Genomic DNA, 12,496 nt, shown 5'->3' with positions numbered 1-12,496 from the left:
TAGGCACACAGTTGGAAACTTGGGGCTCAAATGTCCCAGTGACTCCTTGAAAGCACCCTTGACTCCTTGAAACACTAGACTTTAAAAAGAAAATCATTAAGCTCTCAAGGTATACATTTCTATAACTTGTGTAATGTAAGTACTGTATAGCAGTTACTGTTTGGTTCTAAAAATATATATAATTATTTTGTGCCACAGTTCCATAGTCAGCAGATATTTTCCTCCTAAAATTAAGGAAGCCACAAGCATTTCCCATAAAATATACAATAGCTGAAATGACAACATACCAGAGAAAGCTAATTGATGTCAGTCACCATATAAAGTTTAAAATATAGAATAATGTGCCCATTATATGTTGAAATGACTAGCATAGTGAATTATGAGCTAGACAGGAACATAATATGCTGCCATCTGAAACACTTTGGTTTGAAGTCGGTTGAGATTTTAAGCTGTTTGCATTCCAGAGGCTTTGATTCCTGAGAAGAACCACAGAGTATGTGCTGTTCCAGCATCCTGACCTTTGGGAAATTAATATCTGCTCTTCCAGTTTCTCTAGCTTGATGTCAACCTGTTTAGTGGCCACTTACCATGATGGGTATAACTTGGAGTTTGGCTTGGTATGGATGTTCCTAAAATAGAAAGAAGTGGAGGGGAATTCTTAAACAAACAAACCTACTACTGGCCATTTAAAACTGGCCTGGATTATTCTCCCAAAGACAAGCTGTTATAGCGTATTGGTTAGGTAATGGTCTCTTAGAACAACCTAGAACCCATAATAATCAAGGGGTGTTTTTCCAAAAGCAAATACTTTAGCTATTACAGTTTCTGTAGTTATGTTATGCCATTCTCTTCTCTTTTTTCAGAGTAGAGAAGATAACTGAAAACACACCACCTCGAGAAGTGAATAACATTTCGAATCACAGGGTGTTAATTAAACCAGAGGCACAGAATAATCAAAAAAACAAAGAAGTAAGCAAAAATGAAGAGAAGGCGGCTTTGGAAGCTGAAAAATATGGATTTCAGAAAGTTGGACAAGATAAACCCTTAACTAAAATTAATAGTGTAAAGCTAAATTCAGAATACAGAACCTTACCGGTGAGCGCACTTCAGGCTGGACTCTACAGGCCAGTTCATTTAAATGACTCTGAGAATAAAGCTGTCAATATTGTGGCGGACACTGGAGATGGAGGACAGCACAATGCAGTTCACTCACATATGGAGTCTGAACGAGTCATACAGAGAACTAATTCAATGCTTCAGTTGGAGCAGTGGATTAGAATTCAGAGAGGAAAGGGGCAAGATGAGGAAACAAGAGGGTAAGCAATTGGATTATTATTTTTTTATTTAGATTTTCTGTCAAAATATCTCGTCGGATTCTTTTTCAGGTGTGTAATTAACTTAATATTACATTCCTGTAAAGTCCAGTTTTTGGCTTAGAGGTTGTCTTGCATTGTTGTGCACACTGGTTAAATAGATACACAATCTAAGTAGATAGTAAGAGACACTCTCAAACGGTTACTTAGCCTCGGTAAAAGTTGTTTTATTTAAATGGGCACTGCCAGCTAGTTTTTAGGCACAAAATTTAGGTTGGGGAAGAATACATGAAACCAGGTAAGATATATTTGGGGAGGTTGTTTGGGTTTTTGTTTTTGTTTTTAAATTTGGTGTTGCTGTTGACTTTAACATTCCTTTGTAGTATTGTGTGCTTAAATATTTATGAATGCATGAAAACAAATTGAAAGCATTTGGGAACAGTTACATAGATCAATTTGTTTTTGTTCAAATTGAATGAAATCTAAAGAGTAAACAGCCCCCATAAATGATGAAGAGTAAATTCGTTATTAAAACAAAATGTTTGCTAAATTCAATCTTTGACTTCAAGGAAATAAGACAGATGTAAACTCAAAAACATATGCATATTAAACACAAACATATTGCATATTCCTGATAAAATATTGGCATGAGGTTTGTGTGCTTCTTTAAGAAGGAAATTTGCAGATAAGTAGATTCTTGTATTGTATTAGGTGATAACCGTGAAATGCACAGGTTGTTAGAAATGTGATTTGCCTTCTCCTCCGCTCCTTCCTTTCCTACTCCCTTGTCCACTCCTCTCTCCGACTGGTGGGGGTTCTGACATCAGAAGGAAATCATCCTTCTTTCTCCACTGTCTTGTCTCTGTGTTCTTCCCTCAGTTGCCATCATGCTAGGATCAGTTAATTGGTGAGTAGTGGATTTGAACAAAGGTGGTAGGTAATGTATGTGGTTAAACGAGAGGGGAAGCACTGACAAAGATGCATACACCATATGAGGAATATTGAAAGTAGTGTTAAATATCTGAGTTGTATATGAAAGCTGGTCAAAAACCCCTCTGAGTAAACTTAGCCTCTATTACAGTGCAAATTTCAGATGTAATACACCTGGGGGAAATCTGTTCCAAAAAATGAAAAATTCTGCACACGTTATTTTAAAATTCTGCATATTTTGTCAAAATAACACTCTGTAATCACGCCCGTTTCAGTTATTTTGGTAAGTTATTTCAAAATACTGATCAGCAAGTACGTCTGTAACAGTACAAAATTCCTCCAGGAGTTGAGAGTTAAGGGAACACAACAAGCCAGTTCTTGTTTGTCCCCTCACCCCTGAGCCCATTAGGGCTACAGACACCCAAACCCCCTCCCTCCCAGAGAAACAGTCTCATGCTTGTCCCAGGCTTGTGTGGAACTTCCTGCTTGCTGCCTCCTTCCTTCAGGGCATGGTGAGAACCACAGCTACTGAGAAGCCTTCACTCTTGCCCCACCTCCCCCTGCAGTGTCTTCTACTTGTGAGCTGTGCTCTGCTGGGTCCAGTGACCTCTAGTGGAAGCTCTGCAGCCCATTTCTGTGGAGGAAACGGAAATTCTGTGCAAAAAAACTAATTTCTGTGCAAGTTCTGCATGCACAGAATTCCCCCAGAAGTAATGTAGTTAAGGATTTCCCATTCCAGCACAGAGTGGTGATTCTTTAAAACACTTGCTTTTAAGCACTTCATGAGGGAAAAGTCCCTGTTCGTGAAATTGCCTGAGGACTGTTTTTATTAATAGATTTTGCTATCAAAATACTTTTATTTAAAACTCTTACTATAAAAAGATTTCTATGCCATCTTTAAAAAAGTTAAGTTAAAAAAATAGAAAAGTACATCCTAAATTTTATCATTTGGAGTTTGTCATGCAAATTCATCTAAGTTAATCGCTTTCTTTTCTACATATAACCATACTTATGGCATAGCACCTCCAAAGTCTTAACAGTGCATTCTAGTGATTAATCAGAAAACTTTAAAGTTTCTCTATGAATCATTGACATTATTAAATCTTGCTGTGTTGTTAGCAATTGTTCTTCATGACAGAAGCATAGAGGTGTCACTTCCAGGATGTCTGACAGGAAGCTGCATTGTATGGCACACTAAACATGAGTTTATAATATTTATTTCTCAAACCTCTATTAAAATTTTTGCTTTCAATTAAACTTTTATGGGAATGTCACTGCAGGAGGAATTTGGAGAGTGTGAAATTATGCCCTTCACTTTGTAGGGAGAAGGTAGGTTGACCTGAATAATCTTCTTTGCTGGAATGTTCTTAAGATCTGTTTCTTGCAAAACTGTGAAAGTTTACCTTTGACTCAATTGCTAAAGCTCTATAACAGACCCATCATTAAATATAATTGGTATCTGAGGGTCATGTAGTATTCCTGATGTGTGTGTTGCCAGTTGATCAATTTTTAATTTTAATTTGTACTACACGGAGTGACTATTAAACCTTGACATTTATCACATTATGTATGCTTGGGCAATGAGAACTTAACACAGTTTTGTGATGTAATTAGATTTTTAAAATTAGAATTAAAAAAATCGTGTAATTTGCATCCAGACTCCAGACAGCGATAGTTGAATAGATGTTTTTCAATTATGAACAAGGATCAAAACTGAGTCTTTTTTTCAGTTTGGATTTCTCTTATCATTGCTCCAGTATTAGCTGTATTCCAGTTTCTCTTATCATTGCTCCAATATGTTGGCTGTATTCCAAAACACACTGATTCCATTGTGGGAGATGTATAGTGGAAAACATTAACTGGAAGAACAGAATCTCCTTGAGCACAGAGATAATTTCTTATTTAAATATGGATGAAATTGGTAGCGCAAACAATATACTTAAAAATGAAGCTTGATGTAAAGCTGATCAGCAAAGTGGAATTAAAATTGGGCTTGTGCCCTTCTTTGCTCTTTTGGGATACATAAAGGTGGCCTGAAGTTGTTTTTGTTGTTGCTGCTGCTGCTGCTATTTTTAAGAAAACAGTTTCTAATGCTGCTTTTTTACACTAGAAATTCAGGTTTTGTCTAGATTAGAAAATTCTGATTTGGACAACCAGTGAAAAGGTGACATCACAAGAGAATGAAAGTTGAGCTACTGAGAGGGGAAGGAAGTTTTAATGATAAAACTGGTTTTTGTTTTTTCAGTATGGCGGGTTTTGTTGTCTTTTAATAAGACCTATTTAGCTTCCATGACTAACTTTTTGGAGAAGGGCAGCCTTTGTTTAAAGACTCAGCATCCTCAACCCTTTTACTAAGGTTCTTTCAATAAAGCATCCATCAGATCTCCCAGAGTTTTCCAGCTAAAGCAGGGAAGACAAAATTTGATATTACTGTACTAATATTTCTAATATTTAAAAAAAAAATTCTTAAGGCTTTATATATATATCAGAGCCAAAGGCACAAGCCCAATTTATTAAAAAAAAAACAAAAAGCCTTAGACCACCTGTATAAACTGCCTTACAGATAAAATTTAGAATTTCAGGGCTTTGGAGTGTTTGTAACATTTGTTAATTTCATTAGTAGGTAAGAGTTGCTTATCATAACAATAAGCATCTGAAGAACAACTTTTTAGGAGTACTTTTAAAGAGTAGATTGACCAGATGTCCTGATTTTATAGGGACAGTCCCGATTTTTGGGTTTTTTCTTATATAGGCTCCATTTCTCCTGATTTTTCACACTTGCTGTTCCGTCATCCTATTAAAGAAGAGTGCATACTCCACCATTAGAGTTCTAAATAGCCCAAAGCACTTCAAGGGCAGAAATAATAGCACAACTATTAATCCCTGAAATTGTTTTCTCCCTCTCGCCCTGACCGTCTTTCTCCTCACCCTACCCCCTGGCTGTCCTTTCTGCAGTCATACTTGGTTCAGACTAAAATCAGTAGATTGGGAGAGATCAGTAATTTTTCTATAGGACAGTTTGTGCAAGCCAGCGGATGTCCCTCAAAAGAGCTCATGTACACAATTTTTTTTGTAAAAACACAAATTTCTCCGGAGAATATATTATAATGGACGTCTTGGCATTAAGGAATAAGTTGGAAGGTGGTCTTGGGTACTGCATCTGATCTTGATCCCCCTGCTGTTTTTTTTGTTTTGTTTTTTTTCTCACTTGCTGTGTGAGAGATGTACACAGAGTGGGGAGAATGTGACTATTCAAGACAATCAGGAAGACCTTTTGAATAGAAAAGTTTTGTCAAATAATCATCTGAAAACTGACAGTGTCCAGTGTTCGGTTACTTTTAACATGTACAGTTAATGTAACAGTGGTAGGTAAACATTTTCAACAGAAGTGTGATTCAGCTAACTGTTCTTACAGGTGTGAGAAATGTGTGTGCCAAATATCTGCATATTTGCAGTCTCTGTTACAGAGTACACTGAGCATATTCTTAATCAGAAGATTGGTCCCATACATAGTTTTGGATTCCTCTACCCCAGTTGTCCCCAGTGTGGTGCCCATGGGCACTATGGCACCCGCTGGGGCATTTATGTGCGCCTGCCTAGTGCCCAGCAGGGGAGAGAAGCTGCGGCCCGGCACCTGATGGGGACAGAGAACTCAGGCTGCGAGCACCGTGTTCTCTATTCCCAGCAGGCGTGGGGCCCGCCTAGTGCCCAGCAGGGGAGACAAGCCACAGCCCTGCGCCTGCTGGGGACAGAGAACTCCGGAGCTGCAGGCTGTGGGCACCGGTGTTGTCGGTCCCTGACAGGTGTGGGGCCGTGGCGTAAGCCAGAGACAAGCCGCAGCCCCGCGCCTGCCAGGGACAGAGAACTCTGGGGATGCAGGCGCCGGTGTTCTGTCCTCGCAGCTTCTCTCCGGCTTCTCTCTGGATTCATATATTATGTTATATTAAATATGATGTTTTTCATATTATTTAATGTACAAATACAAAATAAGCCTTGAAAAATTGTTGGTTCCCACCACACTCTTCTGAAAACATGAATGTGCTACTGGCCACAAAAAGGTTGGGGGCCGCTGCTCTACCCTATATTTTGAAGAGATGACTTAACTCTCTTCCATTTTGCCATTTTCTGCTATACTCTCTCATGAGGCAGTCTACGGAAACCATTAATTATACTCTTTATGATGGAGGGGCATTTTTAGCTTGGAGTTTTAAGATGCCTCTCTCTGTACCTATAGGTCTGAGAGAGCTCTGCATGTCACAGGATTGAGCACATAGAAAGCATACCAGCAAACTCTCTCCCTCTTTAGAGTTAAGTTAGTTAATTTCCAGATTGGAACAAATCTTAGAGCCCAGCAATAATCACATGTAATGGGGACATTCCCAGAGTTTTAAAGAGTTGGGTTTTTTTGTTTTTATCTAGCAGAAGTTTTTTTCTGTAAGTTGAAGATTTTGTGGGTTATTTATAAAGCCATCCATAGTACTGTTACTGCAGCTCAGCAGCTTGCATGACGGATTACTGTCTCGCTGCTGTGCATGAGGCATCTTGCTTTTAGTAGAGGTTTTGTGTGTGATTTTAGGATTTAGTTAGGTCAATCTTGCTGGTATCCTCATAACACTGACAACCCAGCTTTGGGTTTAATCACTGGATTGAAAGCCAGGGCATCATTTAAGGATTTTTTTTTCTAGTGCTAGTAATTAGTAAGAGGTGGTGGGTGTTTAAATCTTCTTAAGTTCTAGAACTTAAGAACAAATAGTGAGTGTAAACATTTTTAAATTACAATTTTTCATACATTAAAAATACAAAGAATTTTTTCCCCAAATTAGACTGGGTTTTCAAAGAAGTTTAAAGGAGACAAATGCCCAACTCCCACTGAATGAAATTTGAAATTCAGTGGGAGATGAACATCTAGCTCCCTGGGATTCCTTTGGAAAATCTTAACTTTTAAAATCATAAACATTACAAATAGCTAAAAATTAATTTGACAAATCCACTGGAAAGTCTAGGAAAGGGGAATTTGGATGTGTTGTATTGAAATACAAGAAAAAAAAAACTTTTGTGCTTGCTCATGTCTATTGCATACTAGGTGTGTGCATGCCACGTGCAGAAATGCGGAAGATTTTTTTCCCTTAGTGGCATCCGTAGGACTTGGCCCTAGCACCTTCTGGAACCCTGCACACGTGCTGGTATAAGGGGTGCTGCTGGCTCTGCGCCCTCTCAATTCCTTCTTACCACCCGTGATGGTTACTTGGAACCAGTTCATTGCTCTCTTGCAAGGCTTTCCCAATGGTTTGGACTCTGTAGTCTATTGTATATAGTTTTTGCAGTTAGTGTATTTAGTAATCAGTCAGTACTAGTGTATCAAGTGTAAATAGTGGGCCCAGTTGTCGAGGGACATCATCCCAGGGACTGGGGATGCCCCCATCCCCAGGTCAGTGAGCAACCCGCATTTGAGCAGTTTTAAGTCCCTCAGAGAAGCTCATGTTAAGAAGAAAAATCTCTGGCAACTGTGCATGTGGCATTTGCACACCTAACATGGAATGGGCATGAGCAACACATCTCCAAGAACAACAGTTATGAAAGTTTGGTACCTGTTTTTTATTCTTTTTCATAATTATGGCACTGCAAATGCACAGAGTTGGGTGAAGGGAAACAGGATGATCTTAAGAGACTTGTGTGGAAAAACTAACATTTTTATATATGATAGGTAAATTAATCAATCTACAAAATGCCTTACAGATAATACTTCTGGGAGGTTGTGTGGATTGATTCATTGGTATATGTTAAAACAGTTTCCATCTGTGGTTCTTACAAAGCATTACAAGTAATAGTAAATGTTCAAAAATGAATTATTTAGCTTAACATTTTTATTTTGCATGACTGAAAGATAGTTACTACAAACAATTTTTTAAAATACTTATTTTGTAAGGTGCTAATTACGCTTAGGTCTTAACTCTGTTTTTAATGTGCCCTTTGCTGTAACCAACTAATTTTCAGTTCCAAGACCACAGTTAGTGATGATTCAAACAGTTAAATGGCTCTGGTAATAAGATGTTTAGTGCCTTTCACCTCTACGCTGTCAGTTTGAATTTAGCCTACTTTACGTGTGACTGGAATCTACCAGCTCATGCCTGTTCCATGTCCCATGTGAAATGTTAGGTGGCGGTCTCCTCGCTAGAAAAGTGTCAACATCCAAAAATCGCCATTACAAATGGCATTAAATGGAAAACATCATGACAGGTCAAACTCTTTGGTCCAAGACTAACATCTCACTTCCCTCCAGTCACAGTTGAGGCATATTGATGCTTCATTAGGGAAAACTTCGCATTTTCACCTGATCTGTCACTGAAGAATTTCAGTTTTCAGAACTGTTAATCTGGTATCCAATTAAAGAAGAGTTTTAAATTCACACACAAATTAAAAAGTAGCATTAAAATTATGTTGTCTTGTAATACAAAGAAATAATTTGCTGTTTGTTCTGCTTGGGCTGATTTACGGGAATGGTTTATCTAAGATTGCAGAATATAATTGCATTAGATAATTATTACCATTTTTTCTGCCTATTCTAGCCATAATAAATAAATGGTTTTGATATCATTTCGCAGTTACCTGCCTTTATAGACAAATAATCAGGTTTTGCTTGTTCATGAATTTGTATTGGAACGAACAAAATATAAGACTTAATTTTAAGTTTTAAAAGCTTAACACTCAACTATTCACCCTGAAGGTTTGAGCTGAAATAAAAACAAAATAAGAGATCATAGGGCTATGTATCCCAAGTATCTGAAACATCTGTAGGAGTTGTAGATGCACCTCTCAGGAACTGACCTAGAAATGGGTACTAAGTAAACTGATAAAATTGGATTGGTATGAAATATTGGGTTGAATAATTAATCCAGTCAGTAAAAAGATCCAGTTGCATCATATGTAATATATTCATTTGGCACACTTGGTTTTTTCAGTAGCCTTTACTATTTCCTTCATATGATGGAGAGCATAGATCTTTTAAAATGTGATGCTTATAGATCAGAACAGATTATAAAGTATTATATCTAACAAGTGTGGAAAAGAAATTAGATAACTTTGTATTCCCGTAATAGCAATATTCTTGACTATTAATGGAAAACTCTTGTTTCAGCATAATTTCATATCAGACACTACCAAGAAATATGCCAAGCCACCGACCCCAAGTTGCACCCCGTTACCCAGAAGGCTATAGAACCCTGCCAAGGAACAGCAAAACAAGGCCAGAGAGTGTTTGTAGTGTGACACCATCAGTTTATGACAGGACCATAGGACCAGTAACAGCTGAAGAAAAACGGAGATCTATGCGGGATGACACAATGTGGCAACTCTATGAATGGCAACAACGTCAATTTTACAATAAGCAAACAACTCTTACTAGACATAGTACTATAAGTAGTCCAAAAACCATGGTCAGTATTTCTGATCAGGTGATGCATTCCATTCCCACATCACCTTCCCATGGTTCCATAGCTGGTTACCAAGGATATTCCCCTCAACGGACATACAGATCAGAAGTGTCCTCACCAGTGCAAAGAGCAGATGTAACAATTGACCGCAGACATAGAACGCATCATGCTAAGGTGAATACTTTCCTTATACATAGTTAATAGACCAGCTTATTTCCAGTTTTCTTCTTTAAATAGAATGGTTCCAGGTAAAAGAACACTGATTTTCCAAGTTACTTTGGAAAGTTCTGCTATTGTACATGTATCATAATGTAGGCATAGTTACATGCCACTATTTTTATGAAAAAATAATTACTATATTAAATTTTTGTTTAAAAGAAAAAAAATAACTTCTCCTGTCACTTACACAGACTACACTTGACTTTATAAAGTCATTTTCTTTTAGAGAATGGAGAAGTGTTCTCTTAATGGTAGTAAATTTAACCTTGTTTAGCATACTCTACATTGCTATGAGAGACAGAAAGCAAGTCGGTATTCCCATTAGTCTACAGAGCAGGGGTCCCCAACGTGGTGCTCATGGGTGCCATGGTGCTCAATGTGGCATCTATGTGTGCCCGCCTACTGGCCGCCAGTAGCAACGTCAAGAAGTGCTGCCGCCAAAATGCTGCTGATTTTCGGTGGCATTTTGGAGGCAATGCTTGTTGGCATTACCACTTCTTGGCGGCATTTTTGCGGCTGCTTGTCCAGCGGCCATGCTCCTCAGCGGCTAGTCATCAGGCGCCTGCCACACTGAAAAGGTTGGGGTCCACTGCTCCAGAGTATCTTAAGGAAGTGCAAACAGGTTTCTGAAGAAAAAGGGCATTTAGAATTCCTGGGATTATAATCAAGGTTCAGTCTGATTTTTGGAAATGATGATAAGCTTTCTCAGCTTCTCTTCAGAGCACTCAAGGTCCTTGCCTATTTATTTTTCTCACCTTCAGCCACGAGTCAGACTAACTTTCTAGTTACTGTTAAATTATCCAGTGAGATCACTAAGGAACAGCAGAACCACATGCATATGACCTAAGTGACCCTCCATAAGTCTGTTAGCCCTTGCCAGCATGAGTCAGAGGGAATAAGCTAGAATCATAAACCTAGATCCCCAAAATGCTTTTGGTAGACTTGTTAAATTATGCTATGCACATTGTTTCTGCAGTTGAGCTCCTTTTAAAAAATCGTACTGTTACAAGTAGGATGTAAAACTAACAATTTTCCTGCCCTACGCTACAGTAAGGTGCTCAAGGATTTCATTGAAGCTGTTCCTTGAACTCTGACCCAGTATTCTTTATGAAATGTTGTGGCTTCCTGTAATACTGAAGCATGGAAAAGCTTTAAAAAACTTGAACGATCTTTAAATTGCTTTGTGTGTTATCCCCTTTAGAGTTGAAATACCTCCAACCGACAAAAGAGCATTTTCTTTCTGTTTTGAAGTCCATTGCCCATTACTGCTTTGGAAATTTAACTCAACATTTTATGCATCCCTAAAAAAGAGCATCGTAGTCAAGTGTGCACAGGACATATAGTATATCTTATATAACAGTGTCTAAACTAAGTTTTCAGTTTACTTGTATAATACATTTTGCTAGTATTATATATTCAGTTCTTTTTAGCCAAGTTAATCTAGAAAGTGCCATTCATTGTCATCTACTGATTTTAGGTTTTCAGGTTATTTATTTCGTACTTTTTAACTTTAAGCTAAGTTTATTCATAAAACCTTTAACATGTTGCTAATTGTTTTTTTTTTTAAATGTACAAGTTAGGGGACTGAATGGTTTAGGATTGATAGTGCTGAAATACTAGATTAAATCCATGTAATCTTGATAGAGATCAAAAGATATTTTAACAAAAGCCTTGAAATATTTCATCAAATTATTCAGTGATCTGTCTAGTTCTCAACAAAAAGTGTTTCATTAAAAAATACCACAACACTTGGTCCCAATTTATTCTTGCTGGAATTCTAAGTGGAAGGGCCATGAACTGAAAGAGCCATGAAGACTGAAGTACTTTTTTAAGTTTAGAAGTGGCCCTTCCAGGGCATGGATTCTGGCACGCCAGAGGATTTTAGTTGCTTTTGAATATATTTTGTAGACCAACAGAGGACTTTGTTATCTAATGCTGTCATTCTCAGTATATCTATACTCCAGTTAGAGACCTGCGGCTGGCCCATACCAGCTGATTCGGGTCTCATGTTGTGGGGCTGTTTAATTGCAGTGTAGACTTCTGGGCTTGGGCTGCAGCCTGAGCCCAAATGTTTATTCTGCAGTGAAACAGCCCCACAACCTGAGCCCTGCAAGCCCAAGTCAGCTGGCATGGGCCAGCCAGGGGGTTTTATTTGCAGTGTAGATATACCTCTGGCATGTTTCATAAGAATGAAATTGAGTTGAAAAAATATATTAAATTCCTATTTAACCGTCAGTGTGAAAGACTTTGGCAGACAACCATGGATTATAACATGCAGTCTTGTTTTTCCATAGCATGTCTTCATGCCTGAAAGAAGGTCGATGCCAGCAGGTCTGACTTTACAGCCTGTTACTCCCCAGAGCCTCCAAGGCAAAACGGTGAGTTGCACTTTTATTTAGTGCATCATTTTTTATTTAAGAACAATCCATAAAATAAAATATGCAACACTGCAACATTTCTGTTTTGTAGAGCTTGTATTAAATGCAGTCTTCAATTACCAAAGATTTCCAAACCAAACAAGTTGATTCTGTTTGATAACATAGAGGATTTGCAAGAATAGGAGTTTTAGTTAAAATTTTTTGCCAACAAATACAATTCTCTTTC

General features: G+C 38.0%; 1 protein-coding gene across 16 annotated transcripts in view; it reads left to right on the top strand.

Moving 5' to 3' along the window:
* The window catches only part of PLEKHA5 (pleckstrin homology domain containing A5), a 289,350-nt gene that overhangs the window by 204,354 nt on the left and 72,500 nt on the right, over window positions 1-12,496 (top strand). For all 16 annotated transcript variants that reach the window (XM_030541890.1, XM_030541899.1, XM_030541871.1 and 13 more), the window contains 3 exons: window positions 864-1,316; window positions 9,379-9,847; window positions 12,187-12,270. In XM_030541890.1, the coding sequence (XP_030397750.1) occupies window positions 864-1,316; window positions 9,379-9,847; window positions 12,187-12,270 (1,006 nt within the window). The remainder of the gene's footprint in view (window positions 1-863; window positions 1,317-9,378; window positions 9,848-12,186; window positions 12,271-12,496) is intronic.

This window comes from Gopherus evgoodei, chromosome 1, assembly GCF_007399415.2.
Source record: "Gopherus evgoodei ecotype Sinaloan lineage chromosome 1, rGopEvg1_v1.p, whole genome shotgun sequence".
Classification (NCBI taxonomy): Eukaryota; Metazoa; Chordata; order Testudines; family Testudinidae; genus Gopherus; species Gopherus evgoodei.
The sequence above is the reverse complement of the archived record's forward strand: the minus strand, read 5'-3'. Positions and strand labels throughout refer to the sequence as shown.